This window comes from Cucurbita moschata, unplaced genomic scaffold, assembly GCF_002738365.1.
Source record: "Cucurbita moschata cultivar Rifu unplaced genomic scaffold, Cmos_1.0 Cmo_Scf00009, whole genome shotgun sequence".
NCBI classification, from domain to species: Eukaryota; Viridiplantae; Streptophyta; class Magnoliopsida; order Cucurbitales; family Cucurbitaceae; genus Cucurbita; species Cucurbita moschata.
The window spans coordinates 250,699-272,041 of NW_019268525.1; the positions used below are offsets into that span (position 1 = coordinate 250,699).

At 37.5% G+C, this 21,343-nt stretch overlaps 8 protein-coding genes across 10 annotated transcripts in view; 6 read left to right on the forward strand and 2 right to left on the reverse strand.

The window, feature by feature from the left end:
• The window catches only part of LOC111447485 (BAG family molecular chaperone regulator 1-like), a 15,134-nt gene extending 15,077 nt beyond the window's left edge, over positions 1–57 (forward strand). The window contains exon 6 of the mRNA XM_023086681.1: positions 45–57. The gene's annotated coding sequence lies outside the window, so the exon portion shown is untranslated. The remainder of the gene's footprint in view (positions 1–44) is intronic.
• Positions 58–503: 446 nt separating this feature from the next.
• LOC111446877 (subtilisin-like protease SBT1.1) lies at positions 504–3,630 on the forward strand. 2 transcript variants are annotated; one of them, XM_023085784.1, is made up of 4 exons: positions 504–585; positions 955–1,196; positions 1,263–1,773; positions 1,866–3,630. In XM_023085784.1, exons 2-4 carry the CDS (start codon positions 962–964, stop codon positions 3,412–3,414), a joined length of 2,295 nt encoding a protein of 764 aa, XP_022941552.1. In that variant the 5' UTR covers positions 504–585; positions 955–961; the 3' UTR covers positions 3,415–3,630. The 2 variants fall into 2 exon arrangements, with proteins under 2 accessions (XP_022941552.1, XP_022941553.1); XM_023085785.1 differs by lacking the exon at positions 504–585 and having other exon boundaries at positions 691–1,196.
• Positions 3,631–4,776: 1,146 nt separating this feature from the next.
• Positions 4,777–7,897, forward strand: LOC111447921 (subtilisin-like protease SBT1.1). 2 transcript variants are annotated; one of them, XM_023087311.1, is made up of 4 exons: positions 4,777–4,849; positions 5,244–5,491; positions 5,573–6,083; positions 6,165–7,897. In XM_023087311.1, exons 2-4 carry the CDS (start codon positions 5,251–5,253, stop codon positions 7,705–7,707), a joined length of 2,295 nt encoding a protein of 764 aa, XP_022943079.1. In that variant the 5' UTR covers positions 4,777–4,849; positions 5,244–5,250; the 3' UTR covers positions 7,708–7,897. The 2 variants fall into 2 exon arrangements, with proteins under 2 accessions (XP_022943079.1, XP_022943077.1); XM_023087309.1 differs by lacking the exon at positions 4,777–4,849 and adding an exon at positions 4,871–5,127.
• A 2,111-nt stretch (positions 7,898–10,008) lies between these two features.
• LOC111447174 (MLP-like protein 28) lies at positions 10,009–12,865 on the reverse strand. The gene is made up of 4 exons (XM_023086198.1): positions 12,633–12,865; positions 12,276–12,544; positions 10,573–10,780; positions 10,009–10,484 (listed from the first exon to the last, which is right to left on the reverse strand). Exons 1-4 carry the CDS (start codon positions 12,817–12,819, stop codon positions 10,216–10,218), a joined length of 933 nt encoding a protein of 310 aa, XP_022941966.1. The 5' UTR covers positions 12,820–12,865; the 3' UTR covers positions 10,009–10,215.
• LOC111446971 (MLP-like protein 31) lies at positions 11,410–14,924 on the forward strand. Its single transcript, XM_023085915.1, has 3 exons — positions 11,410–11,631; positions 11,709–12,066; positions 14,867–14,924. The coding sequence occupies exons 1-2, from the start codon at positions 11,445–11,447 to the stop codon at positions 11,978–11,980; spliced, it is 459 nt and encodes a 152-aa protein (XP_022941683.1). The 5' UTR covers positions 11,410–11,444; the 3' UTR covers positions 11,981–12,066; positions 14,867–14,924.
• On the forward strand, positions 14,193–14,925 carry LOC111446969 (MLP-like protein 31). The gene is made up of 2 exons (XM_023085914.1): positions 14,193–14,436; positions 14,522–14,925. Exons 1-2 carry the CDS (start codon positions 14,250–14,252, stop codon positions 14,791–14,793), a joined length of 459 nt encoding a protein of 152 aa, XP_022941682.1. The 5' UTR covers positions 14,193–14,249; the 3' UTR covers positions 14,794–14,925.
• A 2,620-nt stretch (positions 14,926–17,545) lies between these two features.
• Positions 17,546–19,885, forward strand: LOC111447175 ((3S,6E)-nerolidol synthase 1-like). Its single transcript, XM_023086200.1, has 7 exons — positions 17,546–17,725; positions 17,806–18,070; positions 18,180–18,552; positions 18,661–18,879; positions 18,956–19,094; positions 19,159–19,407; positions 19,579–19,885. The coding sequence occupies exons 1-7, from the start codon at positions 17,546–17,548 to the stop codon at positions 19,864–19,866; spliced, it is 1,713 nt and encodes a 570-aa protein (XP_022941968.1). The 3' UTR covers positions 19,867–19,885.
• Positions 19,885–21,322, reverse strand: LOC111446968 (annexin D5-like). The gene is made up of 6 exons (XM_023085913.1): positions 21,244–21,322; positions 21,022–21,167; positions 20,722–20,940; positions 20,421–20,636; positions 20,238–20,327; positions 19,885–20,164 (listed from the first exon to the last, which is right to left on the reverse strand). The coding sequence occupies exons 1-6, from the start codon at positions 21,317–21,319 to the stop codon at positions 19,970–19,972; spliced, it is 942 nt and encodes a 313-aa protein (XP_022941681.1). The 5' UTR covers positions 21,320–21,322; the 3' UTR covers positions 19,885–19,969.
• Positions 21,323–21,343: the final 21 nt, after the last annotated feature.

Sequence of the window (21,343 nt, forward strand, 5' to 3'; positions counted from 1 at the left end):
AAAAAAAAAAAAAAAAAAAAAAAAAAAAAAAAAAAAAAAAGAAGATCAATTCATTCGAGGTCAGCTGGTTGGCATCATCATACCCATCTTCTTTAACTTCACTCTTACTATTAAAATTGTGTAGCGATTTGAATTGCATCTTCCATGCCTTCAAATTCACTCAAACCGAACCTTGTATCACAAGATCAATTCATTGGTGTCGCCCCCACAGCCTCATCACCTCTCATTTTAAACAACAACAAACAAGATTCTCTCTTTTTCTCTCTACTTCCATTCCCTTCCTTGCACTTCCTTTCAACAAAATCTACCCAAGTAAAGAGACAGAGAGTTGACTGAAGCAACCAAGAAGATGGGGATTCCACTATCTATCTTTTGAGACAGACACCCATGTTGTTGGATTTTCCTTTTTAGTTGGAAGGCGTGCAGTACACTACCACCAAAGGGATTCTGAATCATTACTTGTGATCTATAATAACAACTACGAAATATAGCCTCAATGTCTCCAGTTTATTCATGTATATAAACCATCTTCCTCGCCATTTATACATTCATCTTCTTCCCAACTGAAGCATCTCCCTGGTTCAGGCAAGTACACTCACTAAAACTCTCTTCGTTCTCCCAATCTTTCTTCTGCATGCACCCTTGTACGAAGTTTTCTCTTTCTTCCTTTGTTGTTTTTGTTGTACACACAATAAAAAACGTTTGCTTTTCATGCATTTGTGTTTCATTATTGGGTGCAACCAAAGTTATACATAAAGCATAAAAGTATTGGGGTTAGAGAGACATGAATGTGCGACATTGTGGATGAATTAAGTAGATGTGTGACACATAGTAATGAGTCATAAAGATGATTTAAAAGTAAGTTGGAGATTTGAAAGGTATTTGTTTGAAGGGAGGGGTATGAAGAGTGCAACAAGGATAATATTGGTTTGGTGATTTTGGTTGTGTATGCAGCCACACAATGGGGTTTAGGGAAGTATGCCTGTTTTTGTCAATATTCCTTGCAACCTCCACTGCTGCTGTGGATCAACAATCCTACATTATTCACATGGACACCACCAAGATGGCCGCCCCCACCCCCGAACAATGGTACACAGCCTTGATTGATTCTATCAATGAAATCTCATCTTTAGAGGACCAAGAAGAAGCATCAAATGCTGCTCAAATTCTTTACGTCTACAAAACTGCTATTTCAGGTAACATTTGTAATTATCAATGTCGGTGAAAACCACTCGTATTACTCATATTTTATTGATTTCCAGGTTTTGCTGCCAAGCTCTCCACCAAAAAGCTTCATTCTTTGAGCAAAACTCCTGGCTTTCTGGCAGCCACTCCTAATGAACTACTACAGCTTCACACTACCCACTCCCCTCAGTTTCTGGGCCTACAAAGAGAGCATGGCCTTTGGAATTCTTCAAACTTAGCTTCTGATATAGTTATTGGTTTGCTTGATACTGGAATTTGGCCTGAGCATATAAGCTTTCAGGACAAGGGTCTTCCCCCAGTGCCTAAAAAATGGAAAGGCACTTGTCAAGCAGGCCAAAAGTTTTCACCTTCAAATTGCAACAGGAAACTCATTGGCGCAATAGCCTACATTAAAGGCTACGAAGCAATCGTGGGTCGATTGAACGCAACGGGAACGTTCCGATCGCCCCGAGACTCGGATGGGCACGGCACACACACAGCATCCACTGCTGCTGGAAATATTGTCAACAAAGCTAGCTTTTTTAACCAAGCCATGGGAGTAGCCACTGGAATGAGGTTCACTTCAAGGTATTCAATTTTTGTTCATATGTACATATTCTCATCGATTTGATATTTAAAAAAAAAAAAAAAAAAAAAAAAAAAATCTTGGTACTCTCCAGGATTGCAGCGTACAAAGTCTGCTGGACAGAGGGGTGCGCCAATGCCGACATTTTGGCAGCCATAGACCGCGCGGTTGCCGATGGTGTCGATGTTCTGTCCCTTTCTTTGGGCGGCAGTGCTAGTGCCTTTTACAAAGATGATATTGCCATAGCTACATTTGGTGCTGTTCGAAATGGGGTTTTTGTGTCATGTTCAGCTGGTAATTCTGGCCCATCTAGCTCAACGGTTAGTAATATAGCCCCATGGATCATGACAGTCGCTGCCAGCTACACTGATAGAAGCTTCCCAGCCACTGTTAAACTTGGAAATGGACAAGTTTTTGAAGGCTCTTCTTTGTATTCTGGGAACAACATAGGTCAACTCCCACTTGTTTACAACAATACTGCTGGAGGAGAAGATGCAAATGTTTGTACAGCTGGTTCACTTGTCCCATCAATGGTGAAGGGCAAAATTGTGGTATGTGAAAGAGGGACAAACTCGAGAACAGCGAAAGGAGAGCAAGTGAAGTTAGCAGGCGGTGCTGGAATGATTCTGATCAACACACAACTTGAAGGTGAGGAGCTTTTCGCTGACCCTCATGTGTTACCTGCCGCTAATCTTGGAGCTTCAGCTGGCCAAGCCATCATCCGCTACATATCTTCCTCCAAGCATCAACCAAAAGCTTTGATCGCGTTTGAAGGGACCAAATTTGGAAACAGAGCACCGAGAGTGGCTGCGTTTTCTTCTCGAGGGCCGAGCTTAATTGCACCGGATGTGATAAAGCCAGACGTAACTGCACCTGGGGTTAATATATTAGCTGCTTGGCCACTCATCGCCAGCCCAAGTGAGGTGGAGTCTGATAAAAGAAGAGTGTTGTTCAATGTCATTTCAGGGACTTCAATGTCTTGCCCCCATGTTAGTGGCTTAGCTGCACTGCTTAAATCAGCGCACAAGGATTGGTCACCTGCAGCCATCAAATCAGCACTCATGACCACAGCCTACACTAATGACAATAGAATGAGTCCCATTTCGGACGTTGGGTCTGCAAGCGGCAAACCCGCAAACCCTTTTGCATTCGGTTCTGGTCATGTGGATCCAGAGAAAGCCTCTGATCCAGGGCTGATCTATGATATCACGCCCCAAGACTACCTGAATTACTTGTGTAGCTTGAACTATAATTCGACACAAATTGGGTTAGTTTCAAGAGGGAACTTCACATGTCCATCAAAGAGAAGAGTTGGTCAGGCAGGGAAGTTGAACTACCCTTCCTTCTCGGTGTTCATGAAGAAGAAAGCCAAGAATGTTAGTGTTACGTTGAAGAGAACGGTCACAAATGTTGGTCGGCCAAGAAGTGATTACAGTGTCAAAATCAAGAATCCAAAGGGAATAGGGATTAGTGTGAAGCCTGAGAAGTTGAGTTTTAGGAGATATGGACAGAAGCTGAGTTACCAAGTGAGCTTCGTTGCATTGGGTAAAAGAGAAGGCGTGAGTGGATTTTCTTTTGGATCTCTTGTTTGGGTGTCGGGAACATATGCTGTGAGAAGTCCTATAGCCGTAACTTGGAAGTAGCTGCGTTTTGGGCCATCAAAGTTTTAACAAAAGTTACATAACCTTAAAACTACAATTACATCCCATCAAATATTTATAATATATTATGCCAACCTAATCTCCGACCCCGACGCTAGGGGCATTATTATAACTATGTATTTATTTCAACTCCTTAATGCTTTACTTATAAATTACCCACAGCTGGAACAACGTGTATGAATCTAATTATTATACATACTGAGCGGAGTAGTCTCCAACTCGCCATAATATATTATTATAATATATTACCATCCACTCATAATTTTATTTTATCATTGTAATTCTATTTTTTTTTTAAAAAAAAAAAATATTAAATAAATAGTGACTTTAGGGCTGAATTATAGGATCAAATTTATTTGACTTTTTTCTTTGTGAAATGAGAAGGAAAAACAAAAAGGAAAAGAGAGAGAAAAGTACTCCTTAATTAATTGATCTATAAATTAATTTCAATTGTTTTAAATTATTATTTACTCATTAAATAATTATCTAATATAAATATTTAATTAATTAAATCTAATAATCTAACTAATTAATCTATAAACAAAACGAAATTTAAATATATTATTTTATTGTAAGAGAGATAAAAAGTGGGCCTGAAATATTTAATCATCTTTTGTGTTTGTTATCTAATTAAACCAGAAATATATTAAAAATTTCATGTTTTGTTCACCTAAATTTCAAAAAAGATAACGGTCAATTTTCATGGATAATTAAATGAAAAATATATTTAAATTTAATGCTTTTAATAGGAGAGAAAATCAGGTAGAAAATAGTTGTCCAAATTTCAGCATATAATAATTTATTTAATTAAAAAATCCACACAAACAAGATTTTTTTTTTAGAATTTTCTAATTTTTTTAATAATTGTTTTAATTAGTTCATGGATGTATATTTTAAATTCCAAAAACAAAACTTACAAATTTTCCAGAAATCATATCGAATAAGAGTGATCCTGAGAATATGATAACTAAAAAAAGGACGGAATCTAATTTTGCGAGGAGATTGAAACATATATTAATTATAAGAGGCGGAGACTTTAGAGAAGAGTCCAGTGTAAGTGGAAAATTGACGAAAATGTGTGGAATTGAAGAAAGGGTTGACTTAAGCAAACAAAAAGATGAGGAATTATGAAAGATACTGTTCCACTGTGCCTTGAGACAGACATCCATCTTGTTTTGAAACGCACAGATTTGGTTTGTGGGTTTTCTTTTAGTGGAAATGCGTCCACTACTACACTCCCACTAAACCCATCCAACCAAACCTAATTTCATTCATTACTTACTATTTGAATGCATACTAATCACGAGCTTAACTGCTGCTCCCTTTTGCTGTTGTCGTCGCTCTTTTTCTTCTCTCTCTCTATATATATATATATATTCATCTCCTCCTTCGCAATTGCAGCCTCTGCCTGGATCAGGCAAGTATACTGACTAACTCCTTCTCTCTCTCTCAAAAATGAAGCTTTTTTCCCCTAATGTTCTTCTGCATTCATCTTCATATGAAGTTTTGAGCTTTGTGGTATTTGTAATCAAAATAAACAACTAAAAAGTTGAAGTTTTTCCATTCTTGCATGCATCTTTGAATCAAGTTTTCTCATACATTGACCAAACGCACAAAGATTATCAAATATCTATCTTACTTTGAAGTGTTTTTGGTGAAATCTTCAAGCGTGCCTCACTAAAGAGACTTAGTCATGTGTGATATCATTTTTGTTTGAAATAAGCATATTTTGGTCCCTCAACGTGATCCTGGTATTTGTTTGAAATAAGCATATTTTGGTCCCTCAACGTGATCCTGGTATTTGTTTGCAGCCACACAATGGGCATTACGGAACTCTGGCTGTTGTTATCAATAATGCTTGCAACTTCAGCTGCTGCTGCTGCGGATCAACAATCCTACATAATTCACATGGACGCCACAAAGATGGCCACAACCAACCCTCAACAATGGTACACATCCATCATTGATACCATCAACCAACTCTCATCTATCAACGACGATCAAAATGAAGCATCAAATGCCGCCGAGATTCTTTATATCTACAAAACTGCCATTTCAGGCAAGCTCTTTTAAACATCCATGTTGAAATTTTCATATCATTTTTTACTATAAAATTTTTATTTAAAAATCTTGATTTCAGGGTTTTCTGCTAAGCTCTCAACAAGAAAGCTTCATTCTTTAAGTAAACTCCCTGGCTTTCTGTCTGCCACTCCTGATAAACTACTACAGCTTCACACCACCCACACCCCCAAGTTTCTGGGCCTACAAAGAGGACATGGCCTTTGGAATGCTTCAAACTTGGCTTCTGATATCATTATTGGTGTAATTGACACTGGCATTTGGCCTGAGCATATAAGCTTTCAGGACAAGGGTCTGCCCGCAGTGCCTAAAAAATGGAAAGGCACCTGCCAAGCAGGCCCCAAGTTCTCACGTTCAAATTGCAATAAGAAGCTCATTGGCGCAACAGCCTACATCAAAGGCTATGAGACCATCCTCGGTCGATTGAACACGACCGGGACGTTTCGGTCGGCTCGAGACTCGGACGGGCATGGCACCCACACCGCATCCACTGCTGCTGGGAACATTGTGTACAAAGCAAGCCTTTATAACCAAGGCATGGGAGCAGCCACTGGAATGAGGTTCACTTCAAGGTATTCAATTTAGAACCATACTTTCTTTCAAATTTTGTACAATATTTCCAAACAAGCTTTATACTTTGACAATCTGTATAGGATTGCAGCATATAAAGTATGCTGGCCAGAGGGGTGCGCCAGCACCGATATTTTGGCAGCCATAGACCGCGCTGTCGTCGATGGAGTCGATGTTCTGTCGCTTTCGTTAGGCGGCGGTGATGGTTTTTTTTACCAAGATGAAATAGCCATAGCGGCATTTGGTGCCGTTCGAAATGGGGTTTTTGTGTCATGCTCAGCTGGAAATTCTGGCCCATTTATGTCAACTGTTGGTAATGTAGCGCCATGGATCATGACAGTCGCTGCAAGCTACACTGACAGAACCTTCGCAGGCTCTGTAAAACTTGGAAATGGCCAAATATTTGAAGGCTCTTCTTTGCATTCTGGGAACAGCATAGGTCAACTCCCACTTGTTTATAACAAAACTGCGGGTGGAGAAGAAGCAAATGTTTGCACAGCTGGTTCGCTTGTCCCATCAATGGTGAAGGGCAAAATTGTGGTATGTGAAAGAGGCACAAACTCGAGGTTTGAAAAAGGAGAGCAAGTCAAATTAGCAGGCGGAGTTGGAATGATTCTGATCAACACACAACTTGAGGGTGAAGAGCTTTTTGCTGACTCTCATGTTTTACCTGCCGTTAATCTTGGAGCTTCAGCTGGCAAAGCCATCATAAACTACATAGCTTCCTCGAAACAGCCACCGAAAGCTTCAATCCTGTTTGAAGGGACCAGATATGGGAGTCGAGCACCCAGAATGGCTGCCTTTTCTTCTAGAGGACCCAGCTTCTTCGAGCCGTACGTGATAAAGCCAGACATAACTGCCCCTGGGGTTAACATATTAGCTGCTTGGCCACCCGTTGTGAGCCCAAGTGAGCTCAAGTCCGATAAAAGAAGAGTGCTGTTCAATATCATTTCGGGAACTTCTATGTCCTGTCCCCATGTTAGCGGCATAGCTGCTCTGCTTAAATCGGCTCACAACAATTGGTCGCCTGCCGCCATCAAATCCGCACTCATGACCACAGCTTACGTTAATGACAACAAAAGGAGTGTCATTTCCGACGTGGGTCGCCCTAGCGGTGGACCTGCAGATCCTTACGCGTTCGGTTCTGGGCATGTGGATCCCGAGAAAGCTGTGGACCCGGGATTGGTCTACGATATCGAACCCCAAGACTACCTAAACTACTTGTGTAGCTTGAACTACACGTCAAAACAAGTTGGTTTAGTTTCAAGAGGGAATTTCAGTTGTCCTTCAAATAGAAATCTTGTTCAGCCAGGGGACTTGAACTACCCTTCTTTCTCTGTTTCCATGAAGAACAGGGCCAAGAATGTTACATTCAAGAGAACCGTCACAAATGTTGGTACCCCAACAAGTGATTACACTGTCAAAATCAACAATCCAAGTGGAATAAGAGTCAGCGTGAAGCCTAAGAAGCTAAGTTTTAGGAGATCTGGACAGAAGCTGAGGTACCAAGTGAGTTTTGTTGCGTTGGGTAAAAGAGAGGGTTTGAGCGACTTTTCCTTTGGGTCTCTTGTTTGGGTGTCTGGAAAGTATAGTGTGAGAAGTCCAATAGCAGTAAACTGGGAGTAGAGAAGGGTGGGAGTATTTCATTTCAGAGTTCTCATTTATGAGAATTTAATAATGTTTAAACTATAATGTTTATGTCACTCCCATGCAAATTTGTAATGTAATTTCTGAGCCCAAAAGTAGGGACGCTGCTGTAAGTTTATATAAATGTATGCTCTTTTTATAACTTTATTGGATATCAAACTTTGAACCCTACCTCTACTTGTGCCATCATTTGTGTCACAATTCTCTTCTCCACGCCTTCCCTACCACCCTTTTGTGTTATCCTCAAGCCTTCACTTAGAGAAGCCAAATGTGTTATCCTCAAGCCTTCACTTGGAGAAGCCAAATGTGTTATCCTCAAGCCTTCACTTAGAGAAGCCAAAGGGAGAGGTAGCTCCAAATCCTACTTCATTATTCATTATTCACGAGAGTTGATAGTTATAAACATAATGTCAAGGTATTCATTATTCACGAGAGTTGATAGTTATAAAGATAATGTCAAGGCGTGGTAACGTCTCATACTCAAGATTCGAAATCTAGACTCGGGGCCTAATGACCTAGTATATATATATATATATTTTTTTTTTTTAAGAGTGAAAATTATCCCACAAACCAATTTGGTTTCTTAGTTGTAATAGATTCCCAACGTAGGGGAAGGTCAACTATTTTGAGCCACTCAAAAAGGGCTCACTCTAGTGGCTAGAATGCTCCATAGTGGAATAGCACATACAATTTTCTAAAATCATTCAAGATGCATATCATAGTCTCCTAATTATCTTTTCCTTTATTACCTTTATAACATTATATTCCAATACATGTCCCAAATTATTAGTTTTATGGAACATATTTATGGTGTTTTGTGGGAAAAATGATACACAAATTAATTAAAACCTCATTTTCGTACTAATTCAAGTACACATTCTTTTCATTTTATACGTTCTTTCTCTTTTTAATCAATGGATCTATGATAATTACAAGTTTTTATAAGAGGTTTCAAGAATAATCATTCATTTGAACTTAATAATAGGATTGCTCAACAGGGTCGTTCCAACCGCACTAACGACATAGGATTCTTCAAATCCATATATGTTATATGATCTTAAATTTTAAATTTTAAAAAATTTATGTAATAATGAATATCAAGAGAACATGTACTACATTCACTTAAATTCCAAATTGTTATGATAATAAATTCCCAACAAAGTTTCAAATCTAATAGTAATTGAAGTTAAAACCTACCTTTGGTCCAAAACGAAATTAACACACATTCATGAATTTCAACTTTTACATTCATGAATTGCACGTGTTAGTAATCTCATTCTTCTTTTGTCATCATTTCTTAAGATATCGGAAATCAAATTTCACTGAAGCTGAAAAGATATATCGTCTCCACTTTCGAACTCTTTTTATGGGTTAGAATCAATATATTCATATATCCAATGAGATTTGTTCATGGTTTTGAGGGAGACATGAGTGCAATATTTAAACCCATTACATTTGTTTTAGTTGCCCAATGAGTGGGCATGTGCTTGTTGAACTCATAAGAGAGCTAATGCCCTATTTACAAGCTGAGTGTCGCACTTTTATTCCCAAACAGGGTCTGGAGCAACCATAGTGGGTCACTTGTTTTTGTCTACCAACAACTTGTCAAATCCGAACCACTTCTACCCTTATCTTCCAACCTTTCACCCCCCATTACTTCACAAATTGAGATATCAATTTCCCTTTCACCCCCCATTACTTCACAAATTGAGATATCAATTTCTGGCATTCTTCAGCCACTTCGAGAGGCTTGGCATCTCCAAACAACCGTGAGTTCTTACGTAAATGCCAACCCAAGGTTGAATTACATAGGACGACCAAGGGTCATAAATCGCCCATTTATTGACTTTCACCAAAACATTAATAAGCCCAAAGTCCAACATAAAACACCACTTCCCATTCTTTCTGCTACCAATGGGAAAATGGGAGGGTAACACATATTCTCCATTTTGGTCATCATTAGCCTCATAATTTTAAAATATGTCTACTAGGGGAATGTTTCGTTTCCCTCTCCAACCAATATGGGATCTCACAATCCAACGTCCTTATTGGCATTTCGCCCGGTGTCTAGCTCTAATACCATTTGTAATAGCCTAAGCCCACTTCTAGCAAACATTGTCTGTTTTGGTATATCATCGTCAGCCTCACGGTTTTAAAATGCGTCTACTAGGGATAGGTTTCCACACATTTATAATAAATGTTTCGTTCTCCTCTCCAATCAATGTGAGATCTAGCAGTAGTTCTCACAAAACCCTTGAAGATCGAAGGTCAAATTTAAGTTTTATCACACATTTCGCAATCCATAACTTACGAGTAGGTTTACATTCAGAATATTTTACAACGATAAATTCTCGAATGCATGACAACGTATAGGCCATGCATGAGGAGAACATATGCTTACAAGCATTTATTTTAAGCGTATGAGTTATTAATACATACATAGCATAGCATAGTATAAGCCAATACTTATTATTACATTATCATCAGTTAACCTTCCATAAGATGAGCCTCGAGGTCTTTGCAGAGAGCAACGCATAAGTGAAGCATGGAATGCGCATCTGGAACATTTCCATGCAATTTCTCGTACTCTAAACCACAGTGAACCACACTTCCCTTACCCTTTGGAGTAACTTGACACCTAAACTTGAATGTCTTGTAATGCTTTAGAAGGTCAGATTGTAGCACTTTGAAAGTGATCATATGCTTCTCCTCATCAACTGCTTCAATTAAATGCTTTGCAACCTTAGCTTCTCCATCTAAATAACAAAATATATAACGCCACAAATTAGTACACAATCTCATCATTTATTTAGGAAACCAAAATATTAGCTTTGGAGAGCAAACCATGATAGTAGTTCCAGTTGATGATAGAACCAACTTTTCCCCATTCACCCTCATGTAACTTAACACCCTCTACTTTGTCTCCCGAAACATTGGAAAGATGGTGAGGATTCTTGTGGATTATTTCGAACAACTTTGAAGCTGGAGCTTTCATTTCAATATCGGCCTCCACTTTCCCTAACAGAGACATCCTGTTGATATGGGATACAAATTAAAGTTGTAGCTTAACCCAACAAAGGTATGATGTCGTGTATCAACCAAATAAACTCCCACACTTGTTTATTTATACACAGTGTTGTTGTATCTTTTGGATCAAGATTTTATATTTTTTCCACAATTAATGTTATTAACAATTCTAACCCTAAAAATTGATGGATGTTAATTACTTGTATAACTACTATAATTATTGGGGGATAATAGCATGATATTATAAACTAAGCATTATACCCTCAACAACTACAAATAAGCCAATTAATTTTTGTTTAAGTTTGAAATTTCTATCCAAAACTATATTTATTTATTTTTTTTTAAAGTTTGAAATCTCTTTTATTTTGGGTCATTCAGTCAATAATGATGAAATTATTACTCAAATTATGGAACAGTCGGGAGGTTCATTTAAAATTTACAAAAATAGTTAGGTTTAAATTTTTGTTTTTAGAACTTATTATAATTGCCGTGGAGGTTATATTATTCAGGAATTAGTGAGGAGTAATAAAGCATTAATTAATTACTTACACCTAATCTGGAGACTTGTTTTTCCAAGTAATAAAAACTTGGGACATACACATCCACTCTTCTGGGAGTAAATCCTGTTTATAAATAGTGTCGAAGTCTGTAGGGTTGGCAAAACATTGAAATCAACTGACAGCTCAAAAATGTCCGGATATGGAAAGTTGCAGGCGGACATTGAAATCAAGTCTCCCCCTTCAAAGTTTTATGAAATGTGCTGTAAGAGACCATACCATGTCTCTAACGCTTCGGGGGACAGAATACAAAGCTGTGAACTACATAAGGGTGAATGGGGCAAAGCTGGTTCTGTCATCTGCTGGAACTACTTTCATGGTTTTTTCTTCTTTTCTACTTCAATACATATATCATAGGATGGATATTAATTAATTTAATGTAGCGCTAAACTGCAGATGGAAAGGCTAGAGTATCTGAGCACTTAATTGAAGCTGTGAATGATGATGAGAATCTGATTGTTTTTAGAGTAATTGATGGAGACCTTTTGGAGAATCATAAAGAATTCAAGTTTACAATGCAAGCTACTCCCAAGGGTAAGGGAAGTATGGTTCATTGGACTTTGGAATATGAGAAACATCATGAAAACATTCAAGAGGCATATAGTCTGCTGGAGTTTGTGGTGGGCATGTCCAGAGACATCGATGCCCATCTCATGGAAGGAAAGTAGGGATTGTGAGCGCCCCAAAAACACATTGATGCCCATCCAATATTACTACATGCTATGTACCAACAATATGGTTAAATAAATGCTTGTATGGCTTGCTATGTTTAAACAAATGGTGCTTATTCTATGTAATCATGCCTCAGAAAACTATATTTCATATATATCTCAAGTATTGGATTACAAATGGAAACCAATTCATGCAATTTCTTGAGGGAGAACATATGGTTACGAGCAATTATTTTAAGCATAAGAGTTACCAATACATATAGCATTACCCAATACTTGTTACATATCATTAGTTGTCTTCCGTAAGGCCAGCCCCAAGGTCTTTGCAGAGATCAAGGCAGAACTGAAGTATCGAATTAGAATCTGGAATCCCTCCATGCAATTTCTCGTATTCCAAAACACAGTGAACCACACTTCCAATACCCTTTGGAGTAGCTTCAAACGTACCCTTGAAGGTTTTATAATGCTTCAGAAGGTCCGATTCCAGCACTTTCAAACGGATCATATTCTTCTCCTCATCAACTGCTTCGATTAGATGCTTTGCAACCTTAGCTTCTCCATCTAATTAACAATATATACAACGCCACAAATTAGTACACAATCTCATCATTTATTTAGGAAACTAAAATATTAGATTTGGAAAGCAAACCATGACAGTAGTTCCAATAGATGATAGAACCAACTGTTCCCCATTCACCCTCCTCTAACTTACAACCCTGTATTTTGTCTCCCGAAATATTGGATATATGGTGCGGTCTGTTGCAGAATATTTCATAAAACTTTGAAGCTGGAGCTTTGATTTCAGTCTCACCCTCCAATTTCCCTAACAGAGACATTGTGTTGATACAGGATAATAAAGTTGTAGTTTAACCAAACCAACATATAATGTCTTATATCAACCTCTTTATTTATACACTGTGTTGTTGTATCTTTTGGATCAAGATTTTATATTTTTCCTCTATTAGGGTTATTAATGGTTCTAACCCTAAAAATTTATGAGTGTGAATTACTTGTATAACAACTATAATTATTGGGGGATAATAGGATAATATTATAAACTAAGCATTAACTCTCTCAACCTGTGATTGAGATCCCACGTAAGTTAGAGAGGGAAATAAAGCATCCCTTGTAAGGGTTTGGAAACCTCTCCCCTAACAGACACACTTTAAAATTGTGAGCCTGACGGCGATACGTAACGGGCTTAAGTAGAAAATATCTGCTAGCAATGGGCTCAGGTTGTTACAAATGGTTCAGAGCCAGAGACCGGACGATGTGCTAGCAAAGAGGTTGAGCCCCAAGGGGTGGATAAGAGGTAGTGTGCCAGTAAGGACACTAGGTCCGAAGGGGGTGGATTGGAGGGTCTCACATCGATTAGAGAAGGGAACGAGTGTCAGTGAGGACGCTGGGCCCCGAAGGATGGTGGATTGTGAGATCCAACATCGGTTGGAGAGGAGAACGAAACATTGTTTAAAAGGATATGCAAACCTCTCCACGCATTTTAAAAAGCTTGAGGGGAACCCCGAAAGGGAAAGTGTAAGAGGATAATATTTATTAGCGATGGGTTGGAAGCCCAAAAAAGAAAGCCTGAAGAGGACAATATATGCTAGTGATAGGCTCGAACAAACCCAAAAAAGATAATATCTACTAGTAGTGGGGTTGGACCGTGTTACAAATAGTATCAAAGCCAAATTTTTATCAAAGCCAAATTTTGATCCAAACCTAATGGTAAGAGTAGGGTTAAAACTTAAAATTATGGCTGTGTCTCTCTCTTATTTATTTTTATTCCACCGGGCACAATTCAAGACGTGGGAGCCAAGTTATGACTCAAATTATGACTCAAATTATGGAACAGTTGGAAGGACCATTCAAAATAAATTTTACAACAATAAGTGGGTCTAAATTGTCTCCTACAACTTATTATAATTGCCCTGGAGGTTATATTATTCCTCAATTAGTGAGGAGTAATACAGCATTAATTAATTACTTACACCTAATCTGGAGACTTTTTTTTCTCCAACTAATAAAAACTTGGGACCAAATTTAAAATTATGAACATAAATGGCAATATGGAAACATAAATGGCAACAAAGAACAAAACTTCTTTCAAACATAAATGCCTTGTGTGTTTGTTTTAACCACCACATTGAATGATCATTAATTCATTGAGTCACATATACATCCTGTTTATAAATAGTGTCAAAGTTTGTAGGGTTAGCAAAACATTATCGTTATCTGGGCTTGAAGCACGACAACTTACAGCTAAAAAATGTCTGGGTATGGAAAGTTGCAGGCGGACATTGAAATCAAATCTCCCGCTTCAAAGTTTCATGAAATGTTCTGTAAGAGACCATACCATGTCACTAACGCTTCGGGGGACAAAATACAAGGCTGTGAGCTACACAAGGGTGAATGGGGCCAAGCTGGTTCTATCATCTGCTGGAACTACTTTCATGGTTTGTTTTCTTTAGCTTCTTTTTTACTTCAATACATATATCATAGAATGGATATTAATTAATTTAATGTAGCGCTAAACTGCAGATGGAAAGGCTAAAGTAGCTAAGCAATTAGTTGAAGCTGTGGATGCGGATGAGAATCTGGTTGTTTTAAGAATGATTGAAGGAGACCTTTTGAAGGATCATAAGAACTTCAAGTTTACAATCCAAGCTACTCCCAAGGGTAGGGGAAGTGTGATTCATTGGACTTTGGAATATGAGAAACTTCATAAAGACATTCCGGAATCATATACTATGCTTGAGTTTGTTGTGGAGATGTCCAAAGACATTGATGCCCATCTCATGGAAGGAAAGTAGGGACCGTGAGCCCAACATTTGTCTAGGTGGGAGGGCCTTCCTTACTATCAACTATGCAATATTACTATATGCTATGTACCAACTATATGGTTAAATAAATGCTTCTATCCCATCCCATGCTATGTTTAAATAGATGCTTGTATCGCACTCTAATTGATTCTAAAAAATTATCATCTAAGTCGTAATGGTCGAATCAAACAATAACATTAAAGAAGGAGATGACGCGAACTAAACCCTTTTGTTCACCTTCACAGCTAACTACCGAGTATATATATTCACATGTAATCACCATAAAATTATGTCAGTCATAGGTCCCCAACACATAAAAATATGCTTTTAAGGGATTTTGGAAAACAAAATATTTAGTTTCTACAATAGAATCTCTTAGTTTGAAGAAATTCTAAAGCGTTGTACTATCAAGTTGCAACTCTGTATCTCCACCTTATACTATCAAGTTTTTGCCAGAAACCCCGTTCGAAGGCGCAAACTGTTAGTTTCCACGAGTCTCATTATTTTATGCTGATAGAAGTGGAAGTAAGATCGATTGTATTCACACACTCACAAACATAAATTAAACAAAAACACACAAAGATTTACTTGGTTTGAAGAGCCTTACATCCACGGGAGATAGCCGATCACTCTAACTAAAGTGCTTACAAAGTGTATCTCTCACACTCTCACACTACAAAGTCTTTCATAAACTTTCTCTTAATTGGCAGATACAAAATGACAATGACTCCACATCTCAAAATAATGCTAGACAATCTTTTATATAGTCGTAGCAATACTAATTCTTCATAACAATTTACCAAAATAAATGAAAATATGAACCATCAAAGAACTAAATGAGACTTATAACAATACATCTTCATAACAATTTACACCATTATCACAAAGTTTAGTTACTATTTGATGGTTGGTATTTTGAATGTAGGGTTTGTCTCTATTCAATTTAGACTTAAGAATAGTGAGATTTAAGGGTTGGAGAGAGAAACAAATTAACTGTTTCTTTTCAAGCTTTGAACCCCACCCACCCACGAGCATCACAGCTTCGCTACCTTCGACGATGCCTTTTGCGTGCAAGTCTTGGCTCGGCGCATGGTTCACGATGGTACGATACCATAAAACGGCGGAGTTGTACGACAACCAAGACACAATAGTAAATATAATTTAAGTAGTTTTATTCGCCGTCCACAATTTATGAGTAGGTTTATGTTTACAAGGATTATTTTTCCAAGGCATGATAACCGAGAGTTATTAATACATACCATAGTATAGCTCAATAATTAATACATATCATTTGTTACCTTTGGTAAGAGTTATTAATACAAACCATAGACTAAAATAGTAAACACATTTTGAACATTTTGATTAACCAATATGGTATTACAAACGATATCCATTCGTAGTATTAGGCTAATAATTAATACATATCATTTGTTACCTTAGGCAAGAGTTATTAATACATAGCATAAACCAAAATTGTAAGCGCATATTAACATAACATATTAACAAATATGGATACCAACATAAAGCTAAGATGTGAAACATGATATCACAGTCGAGGTCCATGAGGTTTATGTTTTGAAAATCGAGAACACACAACTTGATTTAGTTTAAGAAATCAGTCATGGATTGTTAATCTTTTTTTTACGCCCACCCACGCTTTCTAGTACTTATCACTTCCCTTTTTAATGGATTATTTAGTATAATACTTTGGGTAAACGTATAAACTTGTGCCCTACTTTTTGGCATTAACTTTTGTAATAAATTAATGTATACAACTTTCACCATACCTACGTGTCTTCTTGATTTACCTTACACACTGAAACGATTCAATTAACCAATATGCAAATGATTGTTTCGTATTAAAACTGTGTTTGACTTTTTTTTTTTTTTTCTTTAATTGTTTTAAAATAAAACACATTTTAGATTATGTGGAAGAATTACCAATTTAATTTGACTTTTTAACCTGACTTGGAAACAATCTTAACTGTTTAATTTGTTTGGTAAAACTGATTTCTTTTTATTCATCTAAAATTATTGTTTAATTTATTCAAAATCAGGCTTCTATTATTAGCTTATTTATGTATTTAAAGTTTATTTATCTTCTTACAGCTTCGCTACTATGATCATCACAGTTACAGTATTATATTCTTACATTCTTACGAGTAATTTTGGATTAAGGAACAAGTCCAAAAAGGAATTCAAAGCATGTTTAGTTTTGAATCTATGGAACAACTCTAAACAAGAACAGGAAGTCCGAAGAAAAATCAAGGAAATACATGCCTAATGACAATCTACTTAATAAAAGAAGGATGTTATGAATAAATGGAGACAATAAGAGTGATAAGATGGGTTCATTATAAAAACTCTATGATTAAGCATGCTTTATTTAGAGTAATTCTATTTTAGGTGGCCTCCTATAAATTTTTTATGGATGCATGTGAGTGAGAATAAAGAATGTTGTGAGGATTGGTGTTAATGGGTGGAGCTATTCACTTTTAAAAAGCAAGAAAAGTATCCATGTTATAGAAGATGTAGGCGAATGTTGGGACCATGAAATACCAAATGAAATACCGAATGAAATACCAAATTGTAGGCATGGGTGATTACAAAGGTTGAAGCTTGGAAGCATGGTTGGGCAGAAGGGAAGGAAAGAAGTTAGGCCAGACCCAAGGGTCTTGTAGGGGCAACTGTATTCATTTTTTATATAAGAAGTGCAAGATCGACGAGTTTATCAGAAGTTGCAATGGCCAGCCTTCTCTTCTTTCTTCCTCCTCCAATAACCTTAATGTCTCAATCAAAGATTCCAAAAGCTTTTCACAACCATTCACGGCTTTTCAAGAACCCTATTGAGAAACCAGGTTTTGGAGATAAAAAATGGAGCATTCGTGCGGATTCTTCTTCCTTCAATCTCTTAAACTTTGCTGTATGTTTGTAACTCTCTCCTTTCTTTCTATTTTCTCTCTATCTAGTCTAACTCCTTGGAATTGATACTCATGTGCGTAGGATGGCCTTGGGCTTGTTGAAGCTCCCGCTAAATTGGATATTTTAAGGCATTTATTGAGACACCAAACTGGAGATTATTCCTTGGAATGCTTGAGCCTTATTGATGCCACCCAACGCCTTGGCATTGATTACCACTTCCAACAGGAGATTCAAGTTGTTCTTCAAAGCCTATACGTCTCATCCAACCATCAACAGGACACCAATCTTCACTATACTTGTCTTCTCTTTCGACTTTTGAGACAACAAGGTTATCCCGTGTCCACAGGTCACTACCAACTACTCTATTATATCAACTAAAAGGACAAGCGAGCTACTTAGCCGCCCTAAACACAATCTAACTCTTTCTAATCTTTGTTCATAATTTCAACCAATAGATAGTTTCACAATTTTCTTGGACAACAAGGGAAAGTTCAACCAAGGGCTAACACAAAACGTGAATGGGCTGATGAGCTTATATGAAGCTTCACAGCTATGCATGCATGGCGATGACATACTTGAAGAAGCTGAAACTTTCAGCACCCATGGCCTTAATCATTGCCTGGCTCATCTTGATCATCACATGGCCCCTCTTGTGCGCAACACTTTAGCTCATCCCCACCATAAAAGCGTTGCTAAATTCATGGTGCCTAACTATTTTGGAGACATTCAAAGCACAAACAAATGGATCCATGTTTTGCAAGATGTTGCCAAAGTGGATTTCAATAGAACTCAGCTGCTACACCAAGACGAACTTGTTCAGTTCTTGAAGTAACATAACGTTTATCTATACTATTGTTGTCTTCATTAGAAAAAAATAAAAAAAAAATAAAATCTTTAGATGCGTCCTCATGTTTCTTGATGTTTTGTTAATTATAGATGGTGGAAAGAAACAGGCTTGGCGGAAGAGTTGAAGTTTGCAAGAGATGAACCTATTATATGGTACATAGCATCACTAGTTTGTCTCGGAGATTCATGCTATTCCCAACAAAGACTCCAACTTGGAAAGACCATCTCTTTTGTGTTTCTCATTGATGACCTTTTTGATGTATTTGGAAATCTTAATGAACTCACCCTCTTCACTGAAGCTGTCTACAGGTTGGAACCCATATTCGTCGCTTATGTCATATCAAATTTCATGTTATTAAAATCAACGTTGTTCACTACATTGTAGATGGGATTTGGGTGCTGCTAAAACATTGCCTGATTGCATGGGAGTTTGTTTAAAATCTCTATTTGAAGTTACCAATGATATAAGCTCCATGATCTATAAGAAGCATGGCTGGAATCCCATTGGTTTCTTAAGTAGAGCGGTATGTATCTTTAATTTGATCTCTATAATGTCACCCAAAGTTGTGTTTTGACGTTTGTGTGCAGTGGGGCAAATTATGCAAGGCCTTCTTAGTGGAAACTGAGTGGATGAGTTGTGGATATTCACCAAGTGCAGAGGAATATTTGAGGAATGGCATTGTTAGCACTGGCATCCACGTTATTTTAGTACATGTTTTCTTTCTATTAGGCCAACAAATAAGCCACCAAACTGCAGAGCTTTTGGAAGATGATTTAGACATTATTTCATCTACTGCCATCATACTTCGACTCTGTGATGACATGGGCAGTGCAAAGGTAACGGTATTGACCCATGTCAAGGATTCGAATTACGATTTGAAGTTTAGATGATCCTGACATTTTCGGTGGCTCAACAAAGCCTCCCTTTGGGGTTTGGAAAAAGTTAGAATTTATGACGATTGATTTTAATGTTCGAACATAAACCAGCATTCATATACACGTGCGCAGGACGAGAAGCAAGTGGGGCGAGATGGATCATATGCAAAATACTACATGAATGAGCATCCAAGCATCTCCCATGAAGCCACACACCATCATGTTACGAACAAAATTTCTCAAGCATGGAAGACTCTAAACAAAGAATATCTCTTATCCAACTTATTCCCTGCAAAGTTCACTCAGGCTTCTCTGAACATTGCAAGAGCAGTCCCTTTGGCTAATAATTATGGCTCAAACCAATCATTTATGCCACTTGAAAAGCTCATACAACAATTGTTGTTTCGTGTATATGTGTAACATTGGATCTTCATACACATTTATTACTACAAACTAAAACAAAACCATGATGAATACTCGAAACAAAAATACACATTTATAATTGTTGTGTAATGATAATATCCTACCCCAACAAGGAAAGAAGAAAATCCTTGTAACTTCCTGATGTCTCAGAACGAACAGCATCATGCAGCGTTTTCTTATACTTCCTGTGGTATTCTGTCTTTATATACTGCATATCTATCTCAGTTCTTGTCACAATTATCCTTATCAGTGTGGTATCATCTGTTCCCAACCCCTTCATTGCCTTGTACAATATCTATAATCAAACAATCTCAATCAACATGTTCTTCAATGCTTAACTGCAACTAAACTTCAAAAAAAGAAAATACCTTTGCAAAGTACAACCCAGGATTCTCAGCACACCGCACGATTGTTTGAAGCCCAAATTCAAAATACCCTGAAGTTTCGTTTTTTATTGCCTGCAAATATGTTTTGGTGTTTGTTTGTGTTGATCTAAAATCCTTACATTATTGTAAAACCCGAAGATTGGAACAGTAATAAATAAATGGCACCTTTTTCAAAGAGTTCCCATATAAGTTCTTATAAGTAGAGCTAACAGCAGCAAGATGAGCCCTGCTTCTTTCACTAAAGATCTGTATAAACTTGTCCTCATCAGTACCCCATCTTTTCTCCCCTGCTTTATACAGAGCCTCTGCATCCTTGGCTACCATGTCGCCGTCAATTTCAGGACCTTCATACCGTGGTTTACTAACGTAAGCCAATAGTAGCTGCCAATCAAATCAATAAATCAAACATAACCAATCAAAATGAAGGTTTGTGAAAGTAGTGAAGGGAAAATTGTATGTATATAACCTTCTTGTGATCCCCGGAAGCAACATTTTGAATATCATGTTCGATGTAGGATTGGAACATGGACAAGTAAAGTTGTCGAAGCTGCTGAAGTTGAGTTGAGGTACGAGAACACATTACTTCAGTGGCACGTCTGAGATGAACAGTTTCTCCACATAAAGCCTCCTTTATTATGACAGCATCTCGGCTTGCTGGATCGTACATCCATAGTAAAACGGCTTTCTGCCAATAAAATAAATAAATAAAATAAATAAATGAAGGAATGAATCTAAATCCCAAGAAGCCGAATGAATCTACACGCACCTCAAGGTTACCACTGAGCTCAGATTTCAAGTGTTTGATGAGACCCTTGGAATACATGGCTTTGTATTCACGTTGAATGAGAGCACGTTGGGTTGCATCTCGATGTGCAAGAATGTTGACAACTGCAGCAGTGTCACAGCCAAATCCTGCATGGATGGAATTATTAGGAAGCGCAACAAGGAGAAGAAGTGGAAACTAGAAAAAAAAGAAGTAGAATCTTTCCTTTGAAGGCACGGTGAAGTTGGGCAGCATCGTCCTGAGGTGAAGTTAGGACAGGCGGTATGATCAAAGATGACATGTTTTTTTTTTTTTTTTTTTTTTT